Source organism: Gouania willdenowi, chromosome 4 (assembly GCF_900634775.1).
Source record: "Gouania willdenowi chromosome 4, fGouWil2.1, whole genome shotgun sequence".
NCBI lineage: Eukaryota > Metazoa > Chordata > Actinopteri > Blenniiformes > Gobiesocidae > Gouania > Gouania willdenowi.
In genome coordinates this window covers 31,346,756-31,370,893 of record NC_041047.1, presented here as the reverse complement: position 1 = coordinate 31,370,893, position 24,138 = coordinate 31,346,756, and the positions used below count along the sequence as shown (strand labels likewise).

General features: G+C 37.3%; 1 protein-coding gene across 1 annotated transcript; it reads right to left on the bottom strand.

The window, feature by feature from the left end:
- Positions 1-140: 140 nt before the first annotated feature.
- Positions 141-23,873, bottom strand: LOC114462431 (protein Shroom2-like). The gene is made up of 3 exons (XM_028445259.1): positions 23,578-23,873; positions 19,686-19,872; positions 141-293 (listed from the first exon to the last, which is right to left on the bottom strand). Exons 2-3 carry the CDS (start codon positions 19,866-19,868, stop codon positions 141-143), a joined length of 336 nt encoding a protein of 111 aa, XP_028301060.1. The 5' UTR covers positions 19,869-19,872; positions 23,578-23,873.
- Between the last annotated feature and the right edge of the window lie 265 nt (positions 23,874-24,138).

Genomic DNA, 24,138 nt, shown 5'->3' with positions numbered 1-24,138 from the left:
GCTACCAGACAAGCCAAGGCAGACAAACTGCAATAAGAGTTAGGATCTGCTCCTCTGTCACCATGGTGTGCTGAAGGTGTTACCAAGGCGACGTGCCGGGCCGAGAGGGTGACGGCAGCAGATGCTGGAGGAGTGGTTACCTACCTTTTCACCACCAGGCTGAGGGTCTTGTGGGAGCCTTTGACAAGGCAGATGGCCTCCTGCCTGAAACCACTCAGGGGAATCTCGTTGATGTTGACAAGCTCGTCTCCCACCTGGAGACTCACGGCAGCCGCTTTGCTGCCTTCCTCAACCTGGAACATTGACAACAGACAGGACACTGTGAATTCCTGTTTTTTACATTGATAAGTAAATAATTAAGGATGGCAATTTCTGGAAGAAACATAAGATCAAACAGTTCAGTCATGGCCTCCTGCTGCAGGAATGTATGTCTGATTAAGAGCCATCAGGTCTGAACTTGATCACTACAAAGATATAGATTTACAGAGATAGTGCCCTTAAAGAAAACAAGGGTTGGGGTCAATTATATTTTTCAATTACAATTACATTTTCAATTACCCATGTTCAATTACAATTATTTTTTATCCTCAGTGTCAGGTTCTGTTTAGTTTTGTTATTTAGCCCTTGTGGTCCTCTTTCAGTTATTCTGTCTTTGTTTATTCTGTTTGAGTTTGGCCTCCTGTGTTTAACTCTTGTCTTTGTGCTTCAGGTATTCCTGCTTGTGGCTCCACCCCCAGTGATGTCTGTGCGCTTGGTTTGTGACTGATTAGCTCCATCATGTTTCCACCCAGGTGTGGCCCATTCCCAATCAGCTTCCCTCACTATTTAGCTGAGTGCTCGGATACAGTATGGCTGCTGGACCATTGCATGTTGTGTCTTATGTCATTGTCAATGTATTGTCAACGCTCCTCGTGTCCTGCTGCGTTTGTTCCTCGCTCCCTGTACCTCGTGTCTTTTTGGGTTTAAGTTACGTTTGGGAATAAATATGGACTGGTTCCAGGAACGCTATGCCTGCAATTTGCTTCCATCTCTCTCTGCATTTGGGTCCACACCAACACCTAACCATGACACTCAGGAAGTCAATTACAATTACATTCTCAATTACTAAAATTCAATAACAATTAATCACAATTACTTAGCTTTCTGTTAGCATTTCTTATTATAACGGCCTAATTCAGCTGTAAAATACACTAAACAAATATCTATCATCTAATTTCTTTCTTATCTATTGGTTACCTTGTTAGGCTTCCTAATCAATGAAAATATAGGTCTTGATATCTTTGGTGTGGGAATCTGAGCCTTTTTTGTGTCAGTATACCCCTCGATTTATATTTTTTTGAAATGGTAAAATATGGGAAAGCTTGATATGAAATATTTTAATAACTGTTAACGACATATTTGTATAACTGTACATAGTTTAACATTAAATTATAATAGATAATTTTCATGGCAATTACAATTACAAAGTCAATTATCTAAACGTAATTACAATTTACATACAATTAAGACAGCAACAGATTTTTGAAATTACAATTCTAACTACGCCATAATTGTAATTAATTATCAATTATGCAATTACAATTATAACTGACCCCAACCCTGAAGAAAACTTATTAAAACAAATGATTAAAATGTGAGCTAAAGGCTAAACAGAACCATCACCATCTCACTATATGAAGCCAATGTGCCAAACATATTCATCTAAAAATAAGCTTTTTCAGATGAATTTTGAAACTCTTCAAATCCCAATTTCATATTGAAATTATTAATTTAAATTTAAAAATTGTATCACAGGGCTTGACATTTAGGCTTGCCCGCCTGTGGCAAGTTATCATCACCCTAACTAGGGATGTGTATTGCCTGGAATCTGGCGATACGATTTGTAAACCGACACATAGGTCACGATACGATACAATATATCCCAATATTAAATATAAGGCGATTATTGCAATTTATTTTTTTAATATATGACTTAAGAAACAACTAATTTGTAAATTTGTACACCTTCATGAGAACATTATGTATGAAATAGATTTATTGGCATATTTTACACTCAAATATGGGTGTGCAATCTGACGATGTTAGATCGTTAAGGATTACAACATGACGACGATCTCCCAAATCAGAGATCGTAGAACCGTCTGTAGTTCACATTTTAACCCTTGCGGTGCCGTGTCTGTGTCATATGTCTGTCGTCCATACACAGAACATCCAGAAATCACACCATTTGCTAGTCAGCATGTCAGCATTACAGACATTAATTAAGATTAATTAAGCGCTTAAACAGGGCAGAAGTACGCTCCGCTCCCCCTCCCCCCCAGTGCACGGACACACAGAGTTAGCTGTGCTGCTTCCTCCGTGTTAGCGACTGTCTGTCAGAGGCTCAGTGCAGATGTCTGTCTGTCTGTTAAACTCTATCAGTTCTGAGTGTTGAAACACTGTAACATGTTTGATAAAACACTGCATGTGTTTCTCTTCTATAACTAACTCTCTGTCGCTGCGCTGTAGCTAACGGGGCTGTTTCCATATTCTTAAAGAGACAGTGTCCTGAATGTGATTTACTTTAAAAACTACTTTCAGCAACTCAGACCTACCCTGAAAAAAGCAACACTACATAATTTAATCACATTTCAGCCTTAATGAAGGAAAAAGTCAAAAGTGACACAAAATGTTGATATTGTGCTGCTAGTGATTAATAAAAGGGTCTTTGTGGCATTTTTCTCCACTGACTTTGACCCATTATTGTTTTCTTGTAAAACTATTGAAAATAAATAAATAAATAAATAAATAAATGGAGTTTATATCACCTATTGCCATTTTGAGGAAATATATAGAGTTATGAATATTGGTCCATATCACCCAGGCCTAATGTAACCAAAGCAGTAACATTTTATCTTGTAAAGGATATGATTGTCTAAACTGTGTGAAATGAGGCGTTCAAACACTGTTTAAAGTAGGATATTATTAATATGAGTGTGTTACCTCAATAACAAATAGAAATCACTAGACTGATATGCTGCCTTGTTATGTAGCAAGTGTTGCAAATGCTAATGCTACACCACTTTAGTTAAACAAAGTAAAAAGACTGTCAGCCTTTTTGTTGGATGTTAATTGTACTAGGAACCAGTTTGATGAATTGCTTACATACAATAAAAAAAAGACAAGTACCTTGTCCTAAATCATCTTTTATTCCTTTTTTCCATTTAGGGTGATGATTTTAAGTGATTTGGTTTGTTTTATTGGGAAATAACTGATCGTGATTTCACAAAGAAAAAGTCGTGATATGATATTTTTCCCATATCGCCCACCCCTACTCTCAAAACATAGGCTTTAACATGCCATGTGCCAACAACTTAAAATAAAAAAACCAACATACAATCTGCCAGTGGCTTTTAAACCAACTTTGACTTTAGTGCAACATAACTGAGGTATATGCCTAGAACAAATAAATGTAGAAAGTTAGTACTTTCTCTTTAGATTTTATTGAAAAAACATAAGCTGGTCAACATGCCCAGGTTTCAGGGCACTTCTTTGTGCAGTTACAATGTCTCCTGCAGTGGAAAAGACTTTCCTGTTTAAATAAAGATAAAAAAAATAAAAAAAAATCGATGTGGCTGCATTTTGAATCGATCTGAGAAATGCGCAACGTAATATTGCAATATATTGCCGAATCAATTTTTTTTCAACACCCCTAAACCTAACTATGCTCGACCTGGCAATTTCACGTCAGACTAGTTTGGATCGCTGATGCAGCCCATGGGCTCCTGTTGAAGTTTAACCAGGGCCTTTTGACAGCAGGTTCTAGAACCGAGGTCATTTAAAACCTGCTCTCAGCTGTTAGCTTGGAGGTTAGCTGCTGGTTGGTAGAATCAAAAGGCTAGTGACATTGTGCTTTAACAACTAATATTATGTCATTACAGCACATTTACTCATACCCACCTTTCAAAACTGGTCTTTAGTAAAGTCTTAAACTGTTTAAACATGATTTGTAGGTTAAACAACGTTAAACATTAATTCAAGAAATCACACAAAAAATGTTTTTGAAAATCTGGCAGGAGAATGAGGTTTTTGATTTAGTCAACAGCTAATAGGAACAATGTTGTACACAACAAAGTGTCTTAGTACCTAAGACTAAAAAGGGTTACGGCTGGAAATAGCTATTGGTACATGTGTTAAACAGTTCAGCGATCCCTCTTCACTCTTATGTCTTTGACTTGTAAAACGGCCTGTAACATAAATTTGGAGCTTGAAACATTACATTTATAGCCTCATAACTCAGACATTTTTATTTCTTTCCACCAGGCACAGAGTTGTTCAACTGTTCTATGATACGAGTGATGCAAATGTCTGAGATATGATGTCATTCACATGGACAATTACCGGTTGTAACATATTCCTTTACACAACCACAAGAAAGCAGTCATTTGCAAACCTTACAGCTAAATTTAGTTGTGTGTAACAATCTCAGAGAGTATTCTGCATCACATAATGAACACAGGCACACCTTCTTTTTAAAGCCATCAAGAGGCTTAGATCAGGGTTAAAGAGTTGATTACCGATCACATATCAGTGACAATGTTACTAGCTAATATCATTCACATGAGATAAATTAAAAAAAATTGTAATTGAGCATAGGGGTGGGCGATATGGGAAAAATATAATATCACAATTTTTTCTTTGTGAAATCACGATCGCAATTTTATCATGATTTTTTTCATTCAAATCATTTAGACTATTTTAAAGTTACTTACCAAAAAAAAAAACAAATCACCTATTTAAAATAATCACCCTAAAAGGAACAAAAGATCATTTAGAACAAGGTTTTTTAAATTGTGTGTCAACAAAAACATCGAACAAAAGCAGAGAAAACATTGAATGCTCTGTGTATGGATCACAGACATATGACGTAGACACGGCACCGTGAGGGTTAAAATGTGAACTACAGACGGTTCTACGCTCTCTGTGATTTGGGAGATCGTCGTCATGTTGTAATCCTTAACGATCTAATATCGTCAGATTACACACCCTTAATTGAGCATTATTTCCTATTGATGTATTACAGACACGTAAACTCACAACTGTAACAGCCTGGGTTTAGTCATTGATAATTAAACACATTTGACAATTTTTCCACTGTTAATAGATTTAAAGAGATGTACAGTACATTTCAAATGTCATGCAAAATGTTGCAACAAAATCTGTCTTATGACAGACGCACCTCCTGATGTGGAAATTGCTATACATTTGAGACAATATCACACATTTCCACAATATTTTTTACCGTGTATTAAGTGTAGCAAAAACAGACGGACATGTCTCACTCTACATAATATCGCGTGAACTTTTGTTACATTTCTACAGTGGAGAAATATGGAATAACAATAGTTACATTGATTAACTGGATTAAGCAGGTTTGGCATGATTTAGAGAAGTTTAATAGCCATGATAGCTGATTAGGTATAGTAGATGAAACGGAAATGGAAATGAGTAAACTCTGAAACGGTAAAAATCAGAGGCTCTATATCTACCAGAAAAGCAGATCAAATTTAATATAAATAACAAAAGGCCTGGTCAGACATAAACAAAGGTTTTTATGATTAGGAAATGTAATAAAAAAAGGCCAGAAATACTTCTTGTAGTCACTCAGGCCTTACTATAAAGTGACAGAGTCGTAACTCTATATCTGTAACTTTATCTGGCTTAGTACAGAGCTACCACTCATGTCTCTGGAGGGTTGGAAACAATGTATCTTCCATTAGCCATTTTAGACATGTATACAAAACGCTCATTATGACATTTACTGATTGGCCCATATGTGATAAGTTTTCATTGATATGCTATTCGATCTGTTTTTATGGATGTTGACCAATCACAATATGTTCCCGTTTCAATCTGAGCATCTTTAACCAAAACCCATTAAAATGGTAAATGGACTTGATTTATATAGCGTTTTATCACCACACTGAAGCAGTCCCAAAGCGCTTTACATATCAGCTCATTCACCCAATCACTCTCACATTCACACACCAATGGGAAAGGACTGCCATGCAAGGCGCTAGTCGACCACTGGGAGCAACTTAGGGTTCAGTGTCTTGCCCAAGGACACTTCGATACATAGTCAGGTACTGGGATCGAACCCCCAACCTCTCGATCAGAAGACGACCCTCTACCACCTGAGCCACGGTCGCCCTACATTAAGGTATGGACCAGTTTGTTTTGTGCATTAGTTGTTGTATTTCAACATCATATGTGTTATGAAGGAACCAACATTATACAATAAATTAGTGGGCTTTGGATAATTCCATGTATGAATTAACATTGCAGTACCAAAATAATCAAAGCAAGATCTTTATGCTATTAAATAAATTGATCAATATTATAACCTTGGGTCTCAGCTAAAAATTAGAATGTATTAAAGGGGCAGAATTATGAAAAAAAATCACTTTATAATGGTTTTGCGACAGTGATATACCTTTCTTTAGCCTCACTCCCCATACAATGTGGTCATTGAGTTTTTAACCCTCATCACAAAGCAGGTTTGTAACAAACAATATGAAGTTACTTGATAAAAGACACTCTTGGTCAATTTTATTGTGTTGGAGGATAATGTATTGTGTTTCTACAAGAGCAGCAGCTATGCTGTTTCTAAAGAAACACTCAAAAGCTATAAATATTGTTCAAAAGCTGTTGCCTCACCCAGTGTCAAGATGTTAAAACAAGTCACCCTGAGTTAGTCTGAGAGCTGACACCTGCAAAAACACTGAGGCACGTATGAAGAACAGAGACTATACACTAAACTTAACACAGCTACCCTTGCCAAATCTCCAGAGACGAAACATTAAGACAAGAGTAGCCCCTTGCTGAAACTGAAAGACATTAATAAACCAAAATACAAATACACCAGGGTGTGTGAAGACGATGAAGGTCATGATGGTCATCGCTGTCTTCACTTTGACTCAGAAAGTCAGATAAGAGGACAGAAGACAGCAGACCTCAGCATGGAAAGAAAAGCAGCGAGAACTGGCTTGGCATTTGGCACATTAACACGCTAACACTGAGCTCTGCAGCTGATTAGCAGCTCTTAGCTCAACCTGTGAGAGAGGGGTCGTATGACTCTACTGCACAAGTATGTGTAGGTTTACAGGCCATTATGTCTTATATGGCTGTTATCCACTGCTCAGAAAACCAGAGCCTCAGATAGGACTAATCACTCTGTAACTCAGGATTAGAGAGTGGTGGAATACAAATTTATACACTTGCTGGCAAGATTCCTCTGCTGCTCCAGATATGGTAGCGTATTTTGTTAAAAGCCTCTGCCGGATACGTTTTCTTCAGTGAGCTACGATGTTTAAGAGAGGCTGAAGAAAAACACAGACGAGAAACTGGAGTGGGTTGAACATTTTTCACTCCGGGGTAGAAAGAACACACATTTCAAGGCTAAAGTAATAGTTTTGGATTAGGCATGATTATGTTGGATGATTAACAGAAGTGCCTGGGATTAGTTAGCAAAAATAAACCAAGGAAACTTGTTATTTTAATGCTCAATGGTTTCCAACTACAATTAGTTGGAGGTGCTAAGACAATTCTTACAGCTGAATCAACATACCTTGATATTGTACATATTGTAGCAGTCACTGGAATCTAACCAGTCACTTCGACAAGCAGAAGTGATGTTGGTGTGCTGGATTCTGTGACAAATGAATGGCACAAGGGATACACAACACTACAACTTCCACAAAGATCACTTGCGCAAACTTTAACTTTAATAGTTAACCTAAAAGTCCATTGCTGTCCACTGGCCTTCAACCTCAACAAAACATATTGTGCCATCATCACACAGTGTGTATCGATTGCATCTATGCATCAGCTCTACATTAAAATGTGTAAAAGGCGGCATATCAAGCTAAAGACATACACAGCTAAGCATGCAAACACAGGCACAGCCACTGAGGTAAGTGCACACCTCTTAGGTGATCATTTACAAACACACAAGCACTATGTGTGCTTGTGTATAGTGATGTACCCCCTCATAATATTTCAATACATATACTTTGGCTCGTACGTGTCATACGTATCCTACTTTCTTCCTTAAAGGTCCAGTATTATGCTCTTTTTTACCCATCTCCATTTGTTCTAAGAAGCCCAACAACATAGTATTTGAGGTTTATTTTCCCAAACTCGCCTGTTTTCTGGAGTTTTAACCCTCTGAAAAGTCACTTTCTGAGCGGTCCTAAAAACAGGCTGTTTTTGGTCCTTCATGCATACAGTATGCATGAGTAGGCGTACGCAAACACGCTACTTCACCGTGTGTGTTTATCACAGCATAAACAGTCTTCTTCTCCTCCTCACCTCTACTGATCACAGAAATAGTCCATTTAAGACAATAGTCCATTGTTTTGTCCAACTGCTGCGTCGCGCATTGGGTCACAAACACATCAGATCATCCCATAAAGGCAATACAAGGTGGTATAACGGCTACTAAAAGTGAAACTGATGTGAGAGTTCTTCGGTTTATCGTCTTTTTTTTTTTTTTTTTTTAGAAACACTTTATTACAGGGAGGATATAAAAAGAGAGGGCAGTGTTACACCTAGGTGAGGGGGATGGGAACAGGGAAGAGGGAGTCAGGGTATGGAAGGGGTGAGGAAGAGTTGACTGCTTTAAAGTGAGAGTGAGATGTGATGTTATAGTTGCGCATATTGTGCTCATTGTGTTGTGTAATCACTTCAGCCAGTCTGGTGACAAGTGTCACCACCCAGCTTAAGTATAATGATGGTGGCCGTGAACAGAGGAAAAAGGTGAGTGGTTATACCTAAAACTGGTATTTGGGATCTATGTGTCTAAGGTTAAGACCAGTTTATACCACAAACCAAGGCCTGTACATCCACTACTTTGGTTTATCTATATACTGGATTATCTATATACTGAACGTAAAGATATTAAGTCATATTAACTGTAATATCAACCTGCGTTCGCTATGTTTGCTTTACCTGTGAGGTAGTTTGAGATGGAGGAGCTCACATTCTTATGTAGGGTAGGAGGAGCCAGGATTGTCAGGAGGAGGAGTTTCCCCCTTATGACTCAAAAGGGGGCAAAAATCCAACTCACCCATTTGGAGCTGACATTTTTTTTTTTTTTAACAAAATGTGGAATAGAAAGGGAGAGAGGAAACAGAACTTTTTCAACTGAATAAGGCCAAAAGAATGTATATCACTATAGCAAGTGATTTTTTTCATAACACTACCCCTTTAATAAATATTAAGTTCCAGTCAAATAAATTATGGTTCACAGTTTACGCAAAGTTTGGCAACCATCATAAATATTTATTATAATCTGTAAATGACTGTATTTACAGCTTTTCATTTAACAAACTTGTGAGAGAGACATGTTTAAAAAGCTTTGGGTAAAAGCTTGTCCTGCAGTTGAAAATCTAGAATGAGAAGAATAGACTTGTAGAAAAGACACTGTATTAGAGTATGTGTTCATGTTTTCCATAAAACATAGGGAAATATGCCGGTACCTCTTTTCATTGTAAGCTCAAGTCATCAGCGATGACTCCATTGTTTATTGTTACATAGTTTTCGGTTAGCTATTGAGGTCCAAGGCTCAGGGGAAGCAGAGTTGTGGAAAATAAGCTTGGCAGATAATGTTAAAAATAAAAGGACATTTGAGTGCATGTATAATGCCTTAAGTACTGTAACTACAATTGAAAACTTTCCACTTACTAACTAGAACCTAATGGATAACAACGGCAACATTTCTAATAATGCAAACCAGCGTTTCATAGTTTCAAGAGGAAGGACAAAAGCATTAAGATAAAGGACTCATGCATCCTGAAACAAGCAGATTTCTCTTCCTTTTTCAAACACTCTTCAGCACAGAAGCCCAATCAGCATGATGCATACGCTGCCCTTTGTTTAGCATCTTCCTCCAGACTTACAATCAGGTCAGCTGCAGCCATGCGGGACTCGGATGATCCTCAAAAATAGACTTATTTTTCGGGGAAGGATACGGTGGGTCTTTTCTGCTGACAGATGTCCTATGCAGCATGCTGACAGGGAAGTCAACTTTATGAACTGTTTTAGGTATTGCCAGCACACATCACTAAGGAAGCTCAGACAACAGGAAGAACGGAATCTCTCCAAAATTATCTCTGCATATCTTTCTGGGTCATTTAGAGCAAACAAAATTCCCGAATAAAAATGTTTGAACACCAGTGCCATACTTGCATGCCACGTAACATTTTTTGATTATCAAATTAGTCAATAGCTATGCAGACCCACACTTAACAATGTTATTATTAGAACAAATGCTTTAAGAACATCTGAAGAAATACCTGCTGCCAAGACACAGGACAAAAGAAATGAAGAAAAAAAAAAATACTCTCTCTCTCTTACATCTTATCTCAGTAATAATGTGGAAATAGGTGTGCCATGTTTAAAATATTAAAAGAAATTCACTACCTATAAAAATTATTTGAAACTTCACAAACTTCCTAAAATATCTAATAGCCTAATATGTGTCAAGCAACTACACTATGACTAAAAATCTGCTTCGATGGGATCAAAAACACTAATTTGAATTATAAACAATGAATAAGTATTAAGTCACGCATCATTAACCAAACAAAAATGGCTAAGAAAAAGAGACAGCTGCAAAAGGTTTGACAAAATGCTGTAATGCTTCTACATACTGTAAATTGGGCTCAAGGGTTTTTAGAATATGGAAGACCGACAGCTAAATGGGGCTGAATGTCTGACCAAATATGTACCGTAGTCAGAATGCAGATTATGTGTCGTGTGTGGCTTTGTCCCTCAGGTTTTAATGGTTCATTCCGATGTTGATTCCTTCTCTATCTACTGAGTTAGCCGTATCTTTTACCATGAACATCAGGTTGGTTTTTGATTTTTACAGGTGTTTAGGAACAGTCGAGTGTGCTGTCATAATTATCTCCCAGACACCAAATGATACATACCTAAAATCAAAAGCCGGCTTTCACTATGATTATTAGGTTTGATTTATTGTTAAAAGCTGGAGATTTGTTGATTAAAAACAAGAAAAGATCCAACTGTGTAACTTGTATCATTCAGGAATACCTAGGTTGATTATGACTCTTGCTCTGCAAATCATTAAGGTCTTAAATGAAAGGACAATGTATCAGGCAGACTTCTCTTATTGATTTACAAAAACTATACAAATATAAGCAGTGTTCTTTCCTTATCAAGGGGTAAAAAAGTTCTTAGCTGACTTATTTGAGTTGCTGATCTACTACAGTTTGGGTGTCCAACCTGGTACTGGATGGCTAAACTTTTACTTTAAAAAATAAATGCTTGTCTTTTTCCTGAACAAACTAATATTGTTCATTGCAGATACGGGTTGGTCATGAGAATACTGGGTGCCTCACTGTAAATGTGGCTTTCATTTCAAGTACAAAAATTCCACAATTTAACATTAATACATTTGCTATTTTTTTTTAATCCCTTTTTTTCCAATTTTTTAAACAGATACAACACAGCAACAACCATTTTTCCATAAATTGGACAAACCTTGGATAAAAGTACTTGAGAATAAAAATAGCATCTTGGACACGTCGTCTTTCGTCTTTAACGGGCTTGAGCAGCATAAGTTTGCTGAGATTGCACTACCAGCTGCAATATTAAATAAACTGTTTTAGCTCATCAGCTTTTCCAACCCTGAGGTGTCAAATTGAAGCACAGCCTCACACAAAAATGAAATAATGTTTCGAGTCAGTTAGTAACCCACAGGTGATTTATCACAGCACGTAAGAACAGAAATATTCTGGCCTGTGTTTAACGCTGGTTCTATAAAAGCTCCTAACATTTTCTTCCATATAAACTCTATTTTTGGCAGAGAAACCCAATGTACAAGGTTTGGGCCCAGCCGTCTTCTGCAAAACAGGATTATTTAAGTTTATTGAAACTAAGGACTTTAAGCCCATAAGGACCATAAGCATAACCTGGGCTATGAACGGTATGTTAAGAATTTTAATTAGATCCAGGATATTTTTTCAAACCAATGCTCCACAGCTGTCATCAAACAGTGGGCTCTATTTTTTTTATATAACTTTCAAGAAAGCAACATGAGATTATACACAGAAAGGATTGTAAAAAAACAAACAAACTGAATTGATGAAAATGTGATAGTATTCCTTCGGTTTATACAGAAAAAAAAACAGTAAAGCTTCTCAAATCCAGAAAGTGCTCATTTGTCACAGTCTGCACGAGAGAAGAATCTCCAAGAAATGTGTCTTGTGTTTACAAGATCAAATCATGAAAACTAAGAGTTGATGGGACATTTGACATAACTTTACTCAAGCCAATTCCAAAGTCATGGTACCATCGGGTTGTTGTTAGTTACTAGCATCTGAAAATCACTTGATTACAGACACTAAATGCATTTGCTATCTATAGCTGTGCCTTCTTTAAACATGTTTTTTCATTGATTATGAGAATTTAAAGGTTTTTTGTAGGTGTAACTAGCTAGTAGCCTATCTGTGTGCATAGATCAGTTCTTATCAAAAATTTAAAATTACAAAAAAAACTAACAAATAAATTACCATATAGTTCAGTTACATTTAACCGCAGTTAAGTCACCTTAAATTATTCATAACTAATCATTCATCAAATTCATATCTTTTTTTCAAACTGGCGATACACAATATAAATTTTGATAATTTTTCTCAATACAGTCTTACCAGTTAGATGATCCTGGGTCAAAATTCTGTATACAATCCCAAGATATCATAAATCTCAATACATAACCCAGGCCTCACACAGCGGTTACCATTACACTCAGAAAGTCTCAGCATTTCAATTTCAATCCATTCGTTGGTCACAGGACACATAAATAGGCATTAATGGCGGAATTAAAACTAAAGTTAATCCTAAAAAATTAGCAGTAAAATATTCCATTGACCTTTTAACTGATGTTCACATAATAAAGAAGAGGAAACTATGAAAGAACCTAGAGATGGGTATGGTAATTAGGGAGACTTATATTAGTAGGCAGGTTGCATTACTCCCTGCACAATCTGAAAAAGCACTAAAGGTAATTGAGCCTATGTTGGCAACACTGCTAACCACCACATAGGGCTCTATTCTCCCATGCGCGTAAGTCAAAAAAGCAGCGCAGTAGCGCTGTTTTTGGCTGCATGCTATTCTCCCCTGTACTTAAGTCAGTTACGACTCTGGCTGAGCGGCCCTGAAATGTGGGTGTTCTCTCGTCTGCTTAAGTTCCTCTTACGTGATTCTGAACCTGGAATACGGTGAACCTAATGGTGAAATAAGGTGAAACATTATATTGCACTAGAAGTATGGACAGTTACAATTGAAGCCACACAGACTCATAATATTGCAGAAGAGACTCCTGGAAAGAATCTATCCAAACTAACACTGTCAAGCTGTCACTGGGTGGGAGGAGTCACACAAGCACGCCAAAGGATAAACCATCAGCATTTTTAATATGTTCACATTTACCAGGCAACGATTTTAGATTTTCTATGGAGATGTTGTGCATTGTTCTACACATTCCTCAACACAGAGCTAGAGTTATACATTGTTTAAATTCATATAAAAAGTTGAGTTGCTCCTTGGCTTACACTGAGAAAAATCATTAAGAGACAAATAGTTTAAGTATAGTAAGTATTTTTTTCACACAGCTACTCAGCCAGATAGTAGCCAGCAGATAAGCTGTCAAGGGAACAGCAAGTCAGCTTGTAGTCTTATCTAGCAAAGAGAAATAACTTAAAAACACAATTCTGTGAACCAATGACAATAATCTGGGAGGTGCTCTGAAAAAGCACAAATCACCAACCCTGGCCGTTATTCCCATTCCAGCAGGCTCCAGGCTGTCACAGATAATTCACAACATTTAGAAAATCAAACAAGGCTTCAACATTCTTCTCTTGCTCCTGGTACCGCAGCCTCCCCTCCAAAAAAGATAACCCAGTAGTACCAAAGCCTGAGAAAGCCAATGTCCAGGTGAAATCTAAAAACACATGCCACACACTAAGTGATATCCATATAAACATCAAGTCACTTCACAGGAGCTTAACAAACACGTGTTTAGTCTAGTTTGTGATTAATTTACATTATGAGATTATTAACAAAACCCTGAAGTGCCACACAGGATGCCTTTAGAGAAACCTTGACATAATATTTAAAGGAATGTAAAAACACCAAAGAGAAATTGAAAGCTGTCTGAAAGTTTTGAAATCATGCATCTCACCACCTAATGAATGCTCTTTGGAGAAGTATGGGGCAGCAAACCTGTAGCCAGTATCCCAGTAGTCTTGCTTGACAAAAGAGCACATATTCCAACTCAACAATGTGACCTTACCGTTTAATCTTCCAGCTTTAGGGCTTAAAATTCTCAGCGTTCTGGTCATCTTGGTCACATGATTGAAAAACCAACAATTAGGGGAGTTGACGGCAGGTTTCGGCCAGGGTTGAACTTTGGACATGCTGCTTTATCAATACGAACATGACAAATAACTGAACACAGAAGAAGGGCAGGTGCTGTATATAGACTACCATGTGAAATTAACTGGCAAGGTCTTTTGTAGTAAATCATTATAAAGCTGAAAGAGAAGTTATGTCAGCCAGTAGTTGTGGATAGAGTTATGAGCTTCTGTCCTTAAAGTCAAACAAAACCCCATAAATAACTTTGTTTTAAAGCTGCTGGAGATGGTAGCTAACATTTTTATAACACAGATAACGTCTATTTCTCATAGATCAATAAATCAAAGGAATTTCTTGTAAAAAAACTTCAGAATTTAGTCACAAACAAATGTTAAAGGTTGACATTACTGTTCACAAAATCGTTTTTGACTCCAGTCACAAACATTGGCTTTGTTGACAAATGATCATGTGACTTAAACTAGGGAAAAGTTTTGCACATTGCATTACAGGATTAGAAAGGAAGAATGCAAAGATGGCGTCAAAATGGAAAAGTTTCTTTTACTTCATTCATCACCAGACAAGGAAGACAGTGATTCACTTACGGCATTTCTGTTTTGGCTTATCCTGTGATATGACGTCACTCAGCCAGACATTACATTTTGGACAAATTTGGGTGCTTCCGTGGAAAGCCACAATATCAACATAAGCCATTGTTTTGGCACAACTTTCAATCCGTGAAAAACACCAGAAATGTCACTTTGCCAGTGTTTTGGGAGCACAGTGGCATCAGTGGTGAATGACTGAGACAACTTTTGGATGAAAAACAGTTAAAAACCTGTTAGGATCGTCCCCAGCAGCTTCAACATGTGGATAAAATCATAATTAATGCATTGTCAATGTAGTTCTGTGCCATTCTAGACCTACAAGTATACAATGAATGTTTCTTAGGGTTAGGGTTCGCGGCCAGATTATAATAGATGCTTAAATATTTGCTGCGAGCAAAATATATCTGGTTACTTTTCGATATTGTGAAAAGAGACATACTTAAAACATTAAGTACAACAAAGTTGGAAGAGCAGAAGTTTTATCTTTTTTTTTTTTATTTTACAGTGGACTTGTTCTGCAATGAGATGCAAATCATGTGTAAATTAAACAAAATGCTGTGATAGTGAGAGTGTTTACTTTCTGGAGCTGAACTAACACCACATTCAAAAAGGGTGATTGCAGTCAGGCTGAAGAACTGAAACATTTTGAGTGTGAAAAATCAAAACAGGAGTGTGATAGGCATCCAGAGATATGTATCCTCCATAGTTTATTTAGCTTTAAAAGATACATAATGTTTACCTAATAATTGGTTGCTTACTATGTATGAACTGCAATTCAAAACCACATGATGCAGAGAGCACGTAACCAGTCTTGGGTCTAGTTTGAAAGGGGCGCCTCCAGGACCCAAGGTGCTGCCTGGCAACTTGTGCCATTTTGTTTTCCAGTTCATTTAAAAAAGTCATGGGTATGTCAGTTATTAATGCTGCAATGTGTTCATTAGTAGGAAAGTTGACATGAATGTGTTAGGAAGGTTTTGTTTGACTTTAACATGACCATAAAGTATTCACATTAACTACAGCACCTATAGATGCATTCAATCCATCTACAGCTGTGTTCAGGGTTGAAGTCAATTACATGTTTCAGTTACAATTATGTTTTCAATTACAATTGATTTATGATTACAGTGACCAGCATTTTTTCCAATTACAATGAAATTACAATTATTTTTTACCCTAAATTACAATCACAGTCTCACTTACTAAAGTTCAATTACAATTAATCACAATTACAGAGCCTTTAATAAAAAACCTAATAAAAGTTCACCTTCCACTTGTGTTAGCATCTCTTATGATAAAGGGTCCTTAATCACCTGTGAAATACACTAAAAGCAACTATTTATCATCTAATTTGTATTTTATCTATTGGTTACCTTGGTAGGGCTTCCTAACCAATGAAAATATTGGTATTAATATTTTTGGTCTGAGCTTCTGAGCCCTTTTTTGTGTCACTACCCCCATATCATCATTTTTTTAAATAGTAAAATGTGGTAAAGATTGATATGAAACACATTTTAATTAATTATTAACTTAATTACAATTTACTTATGATTACGACAGCAACATATTTTTTTAAATTACAATATTATAATTACACCATAATTGTAATTAATTATCAATTACACAATTACAATTAAAATTGTCCCCAACTCTGGCTGTGATTCCCATTACAGTTTTTTTGCAAAATAAAAGTGATATTTCTAAATTTTGACAAAATATAATTGCGTTTCCATTGAATAATGTTTTTAAGCAGGACCCTCGTACTTCTTGTGAAATATCATACCGCGAGATTTCGTTTGCATTCCTTTGTTGTTTGCATCTAATATGACACGGTTACGTCACGTCCTGTTTGTGACATGTAATTGTGGCAAAGTGTTTCAATAGCACTTTTGCAGATAAAATTACAACAATATGAAACATCACTCAAATATTTTAGCAATATTTGAGTGCTTTTCAAATTCAGGCTTTTCGTTGCACTATTTATATTTTGCGCTGTTCCAAGGGTAATGCAAATGCAGCTAATGATGAACACTTATGGGGGTTTTTGTATTCTGTTGCTGCTGGTTTAAGTAAACAAGCACATTCTCCTGAACATGTATTTTTACAGGTCTTATCTTAGCAGCTGTTTCCTTTCTTTGAGCTGAAAGACAGACATTTTTCTTTAAAACAAATCGTAGCTGTTCCGAGTCGGGTCCGTCATCGCTCTTATCAGACTCACTCCTAGCAGTGTGGTCACTTACGATGTCACACTGAGGAGCCATCACTTCTTTATCTTTGTCTCCAGTGTAACAGTTTACATAGCTTAATACCATCTTTATTTTTCTAAACTAAAAGAGTACACAGTAAATAAACTAAAGATTACAAATGCTTAAATCGAAGCACTTTCCATCGTCACCCATTCATATACCTGAGATCAATCCATCAGTCCATCATCACTCAAAGCAGATCGAAAAAGATTATCCTGGTCAACGAGGGTAGAGGTTCGTCAAAAGTAAAAAAATGCAGCATGATCATCTGATCTGATGTGCTCATTTATTATACAGACAGACTGAATTAGTGGAAAGCAGAAAGTTAGCGACAATGGCTATCAGGGTTTGGCTGTAAAGTTAATTTGTTCTCTTTGCTTGTGACTATACTGATTTCCTCCCAGAGTCTAAACACATACGTTCTACTTTAATCTGTAAGAGTGAATATGTCTGACCAGGATTGTCTGTCGCTGCCATGTGGGGTCCTCGTAAGAAACTTGTGACACGTTCACAGCTGCTTTCTCCTGGATATTTAACATGTACCGTAGTTCTTTTAAGCTTTTGTCATGTTTGTACGAAATCTGGCTCCATTTGTTTAGTGTTAGCACTTTATTAAAGGTCAAGTATTATGCTATTTTTCACCCATCTCCATTTGTTCTAAGAACCCCAACAACATAGTATTTGAGGATTTATTTTCCTAAACTTGTCTGTTTTCTGGAGTTTTATCCCTCTGAAAAGTCACTGTCAGAGCACTCCTAAAACCAGCTGTTTTTTGAGCCTTTGTGCATATGCATGGTGGCGTACACACACATGCTACTTCAGCGCTGCTTCAGCATGTGTTTTATTACAGCAGCAGCAGTAAATCAGTCTTCCTTCTCCTCCTCACCTCTATTGTACCACATAACTACTCCATTTAATAGAGGTGTCCCAATCCGATTTTGACACCGGATATTGGTCTGATATCAGCCAGAAAACGAATATCGGATTTTATCGGACTGCATCTAAATCATTGATACAAGCGCTCCAATAAAGTTTTCCGCTCCAGCAAAGTAACCTACTGTTGCTGACTATTGTTCTCTGTTTGAGTAACATCACTTGATCAAGCTTTTTCTAATATTCCACACTACAAAATAAGTAAAAGTATGTATGATTCGTACTGATATCGTATCGGATCAATATCGGTATCGGCCGATATGCAAGGCTGCAATAATGGTATCATATCAGAAGTGAAAAAGTTGTTTCGGGACATCAATACCATTTAAGACTACAGTCCATTGTTTTGTCCGACCACTGAGTCGCATTGGGTCAAAAACATGTCAGACCATCCCATAAAGGTGATACAAGGTGGTATAACGACTATTAAAAGTGGAACTGTTGTGAGTGCTCTTCAGTTTATCTATATATTGAATTATTTACATACTGAAAGTAAAGATATTAGCTGTGAAATTAACTGTAATATCAACCTGCCTATGCTATGTTTGTTTTACCTGTGAGGTAGTTTGAGAGAGAGGAGCTCACTTTCTTATAGGGTAGGAGGAGCCAGGATTGTCAGCAGGAGGAGTTTCCCAAAAATCCAACTCGCCCGTTTGGAGCTGACTTTTTACAAAATGTGGAATAGCAAGATAGGGAGGAAACAAACCTTTTTCAACTTTGGCCCTCTGAATGAGGCTAAAGGGATGCATATCACTGAAGTAAAACTATTTTAAAGTTGTTTTTTTTAAAAATGCCGCCCCTTTAAAGCTTTTGGAGAAGTTTTAGATTTTCAAAAATCAAACAGGCAGACTGTTAAAGGATTGAAAAACAACTTGTATTTACCTATCACTAATGAAAATAGGTTTTTAACAATATCAAAGGCTAAGATGCTAAATACTTTCAAAGTCATCTGAATTGAATTAATGCCACTAAACTGCAGTGTTCTGGCTGCTTTCTCATGTATCAGATAAGCAAAATGCAAACGTAAACAGCTGCTTCTTGCAGTGGAGAATTTTTAGTTTCCATAAATGACAGGAATAACTTTGGTGATAAAGTAACGTGAGCTGTTCACTGCAAAGACATTGTTCAGTGGCACGAGCAACCACTATCCCCTGTAGCATTAGTTTAAAGCGCTCAGGATAAGGATATGATGTCATACTTGGAGTAATGCTGAGGATATCCTCATTCTGATGAATGGCTCAGGCTTTTGTACAGTGACAACCAACACTTCTTTGTTTCCTATACTTTTTAGTGTTAAATTGCCCTTAAAAAGTAACAAAAACCATGGAATGAGATCACAGCACAATAAGAGGAGAACAGTTCAGTGCGTCAGTGCACGGAGGGCCAAACAACACTAAAAAAAAGAAAATTCTGCCAAGAAACGTGCACAGAAACCTTGCGTTTCCAGGATTTTGGATTCAAAAAAGCTGTTGTTGAAATCCTTTACCTTAGTAATGAGCAGTGGCTCCCGATGCTCCAGCCCTCCTCTGAGTGTAAAACCCCATGGTGCACCTCCAGATAGGAAAACCTCCACCAGCCTCCAGCCTTCTCCACATCTGCTTCTCTGATCCACTGAGTTCTGCATCACATCCCAAAAAGCCTCCGTGTCTGTGCAGCGCGCAGCATCCATCACGCTATCATAAAGGAAAATGAAGATCAGTTACTACGGGTGACAAAAATATCACTTTGTAATGTAAACCTAACACTGGCTGACTGCAAGTAAACCAGTGAATGTCCAACTCCTTTGTTTAGTGAGTCTAGTCACTCCAAGATGGACATATAATCTTTCCAGATGTTCTCTGCAGAGGACATCCTGCTATGGAAAGTAAACATCAAAAGAGGAGCAGAACATGACTGATACATCTTCACTGATAGCAGGGGGCACTCAGATTACAGTTTAAAACAGTGTTTCTTAAATGGGGGTACGCAATGGCACTATAGGGAGAGAGAGAACCCATAGACCCTATCATTACACTACATTTATTGATATAGAAATAGTCTGTCCATTCATGTATGTATACATACATATGGAGGTGTTTGTGGACATGTGCTGTATATATGTATGTACTTGCATATATGTGTATATAGATACAGTATATGTACAATTCTGTACATAACTTTTCCTCTTTTATAACACGTAACTTAATTGTAAATTTTGTTCTATATATGTGTATAGTGAATCCCTATTTTCATTTTATTGTTGAGAAATGTTGCTATTATTAATATTTATTATTTTTGTGTGTACATTGTTCTGTCACACTTGTTTTGGCAATGAATGAATTGAGAGAGAGAGAGAGAGAGAGAGAGAGAGAGAGAGAGAGAGCCAGAGCCGGAAAGGATAAAAAGCTATCGGAATAAATCTATTTGTTCCATTTATTTACAAATTTAGATTCTTTAAAATGTGTTCTCACTCATTTATTCCATCATTATGTTCTTAGTTGCTTTTTAAAATAATGTTCTGGGCAAATTGTTGTTGAAAAGTGGTACTTGGATTCACAAATAAGAGAAAGGGGTACTTGAGGCAAACAAGTTTTGAGAACCACTGGTTTAGAAGATAAAGTTCTTAAAGAGCTAATGATAAAAACAAAACCATTGGTAGGGTGATAATATTTAATGGTACATCTGACCCTAAAAGCACTCAACTTGTTCTGTATCATCAGTTCCTCCAGTTCTATAATAAATACCAACTAAAGTCTGGCTTTAAATTATTAGATTAAATAAAATCTTATCTTAAAGATTCTCCTTTTAAAATAAAACAAGCCCTCACCTATACACACTCTTAATGTACAGGGTCACAGAGGATCATGAAGCCTATCCTGGCAGACAAAAGGCATAAAGGCAGTGTAATCTACGGAGCTAAAGTGGGGGACACCAACGGGACAAGAACCCACGATCTCAACACTGACACCCATCAGCATAGTTCTTTTATGATTAATGTAGAGATGAGGTTGACTCATTAGTTCAAATCTTCTTCCATTTCTCTGTGGGCCAGTTCTGATAATTAGGTGTATGTACAGTAGTAAGTATGCAGGGTCCGTTTTCAGCAACGTAGGGGGGCTTTTCTGTGTTTCTTTTTAAATCGGTACTGTCGTAATAATTGTTGCACACTTGGGCATACTGTAAAAGGGACTCCCAGGCATGCATGGGTTGTTTTATTTTAACTCTCTTTTTAATCTGCATAACTAAGAAACACATACATCACCACTTAGCTGGCCCCTATGCTGCCTGTGTGCATCATCTGCTTGGTAACCGCAATCACCACCCAATATAAACAGTGCTTCAATCAGTCATGTTTATAACTCACAACGGATCATTCTACATGCGCGTGCACGGAGGTAAATACAGTCTGGTATCAGCTGCATTCTGGTCAGACAGGTTGTTCTCTCGGGCTAGGTCTTCTTTTGTCGGCCCGATTATGGATCTAATGTGTGCATCCTCTGCACGTGGGGAGCCTGTGTGTGCGGCTCCACGTGTGTGTGTGTGTGTGTGTGTTTGTTCCAATATTACTGCAGGTCCCACATAATACCTCAAGTAAGGCTGGAACAAAGAACAAAAAACCCAACTTTAGCTTTATTTAAATTTGGCCCTCAGAGAGTTATACATTTCAAAAATTTCCAAGTCGGTGGTGCTTACTCACGCGCCTTGCAATCCCCCTATGCTGTGAAAAATTCCTGGTGAGAACCCTGCATGGTCAGTGCGGCACCTGATTCAGTTTGGTCAAACCTAGCAGGTCTCTTGACCCATAATCAATAGAGTGTGAATGGATGGTGACGGCTCCTTATCAGAACCTGCATCAGCCTTGACAGAAATATAGTGTACAGCACGAGTATCCAACTCCCTGGCATTATTTTGTGCAGACTGAAAATTACAGAGAAAACTGTTCCGGTGTGTCTGACTTCTGTTTTTTTCCCCTTTCTTTCTTATGAGTGGGTTTTCTGGGATCTGTAAATGATAGTTGTTTTATTTCATTGACAAGAATGCTTGGATGATTCTGGTGGACACAATACAAACTGAAGATTCCCCTGAATTACAATTTAGCCCCCCTGATGTACAGTAACCTGAGTCATAGACAAAGGATACCTTTTAAATGCTACTGACCACTGGGAACCACAGGAAACAGAACAACAACAGCTACAGCACTTTAGACTAGAGCTGCACCATTATAGCCAAATTGATAATCACGATTATTTATCATGTTGGGGGGGAGATCTCTTTTTATTACACTTTTAAACAAACAATATGTGTACAGTTTACAGTGCAAAAATACAGTTTTAAATAAGAATTATAATATACATATATATATATATTTTTTAATCTAACGTAAGAATTTAAAATGTACCAAAGGCTAACAAAATAAATACACTGTTACAAAGTGCATAATTTAAATGTAAATACTGCAGACGATCAGATATATTTAATCTTGGCAACCAAAAATCGTGATCACAATTAAAATTCGATTAATTGTGCAGCCCTACTTTAGAAGAAAACATATATAATCTTTTTTAAAAAAACATAAATCTATAAATTTTCCTGTGCAACATGCCTGTCAAAACAAAATGTCCAACATGAGAGACATTAAGTATTTATTTATTTTTGACCAGCTGTCTGTGACCCACCCAGTACAGACCCACGACCCACCAGTTGAGAACCCCTGCTTTAGACTATACTTTTTTGTCACTTAAAAAACATTTAGTCCTGACATTTTTTAAATGGAAAGAGCAGAAAAAGAGTAAGTGTTGTCAACACACATGGACCATTGTTAGCCAGTAAATACATTTTAAAAATAATCAAATAAATAAAAATCAATACTTGTAAATGTAATAAGAGTGTATTTCTTTTAGGAATTAATGAAAACATGTTTAAATACACACACACACACACGCGCACACACACACACACACACACACACACACACACACACACACACAAAACTGTTGGGCTTAGTTTAAGTAAAGTAATAGCCTTAATTTCCCCTTTTTTTTTATTGAGTCTTGCTCTAGTAATTAATTTCTAATAATTTCAGTGTCTCCACTACACAGCCACATGGCTGTTGGCATTAAAGGAGCTTTATACCACAGTAGTGCAGCTGATCATGGAGAAGTGTGTGTGTAAACACCTGTTGACACACTCCAAACACAAACACACTAAATCATCCAACACATAGACAACAGACAGTGTGTAGTAGTAACAGCGTCCACCAACACTGAGGTGTAGTAACAGCATTCAGTCTGCCAACAACACTCATCTATCACCTCTGTACCACAGGAACGTAAATATACAGTGAAATGTGAACATATGACACGCATTCTACAGAGAAATGCAGAGTATATTTTTCTCACCTGGTGAGTCACCTTTTCTGCGGAGCGTTGGACAGGAAAGCTCGGTGATAAAAGTCCCGTAGCTTCTCTCTACACATACTTCATCTCCACTGGACGCGTTTCACTTTAACAACATTACTTGTAAAAAGCTACTAGAAAGTCCGGTGGGCCGGCGTCATGAGAAAAGAGGTAACGTAGTTTTACAGGCAGCACTTTTATCTGTTTCCTACCGTCATGATAGGCGCACAGACCGACACACTGACACACTGGGACAGATTAAATGAGCTAAGCTAAACTAGCCTCATCCACCACGGACAACAGGGATAACAGGAGTAGACAAACACGGCACAACTCCGCCATCTAGTGGATGAGTTAGGAATAGCAGCACGGTCCCCTGAAGAGCGAAAGGCTAATATGGCTTAATATGGTTGTATCCAGAATCAGAATCAGAATCAACTTTATTGGCCAGGGGTGAATGAATACACACGAGGAATTTCTTTTGGTGACCTGTGCTCTCTCAGGTAGTATAACATTAAATAATAACAATCAACTAGAATAAAGAAAAATAAAGAAAAAGAAAAA

Bases quoted from the DNA above. Each gene is read 5' to 3' on its own strand.
- LOC114462431 (XM_028445259.1), bottom strand. From the start codon at position 19,868: ATGGATGCTGCGCGCTGCACAGACACGGAGGCTTTTTGGGATGTGATG. The intron at 294-19,685 runs GTAAAGGATTTC...TCAATGTTCCAG, and splicing joins AGCCACTGCTCATTACTAAG to GTTGAGGAAGGCAGCAAAGC.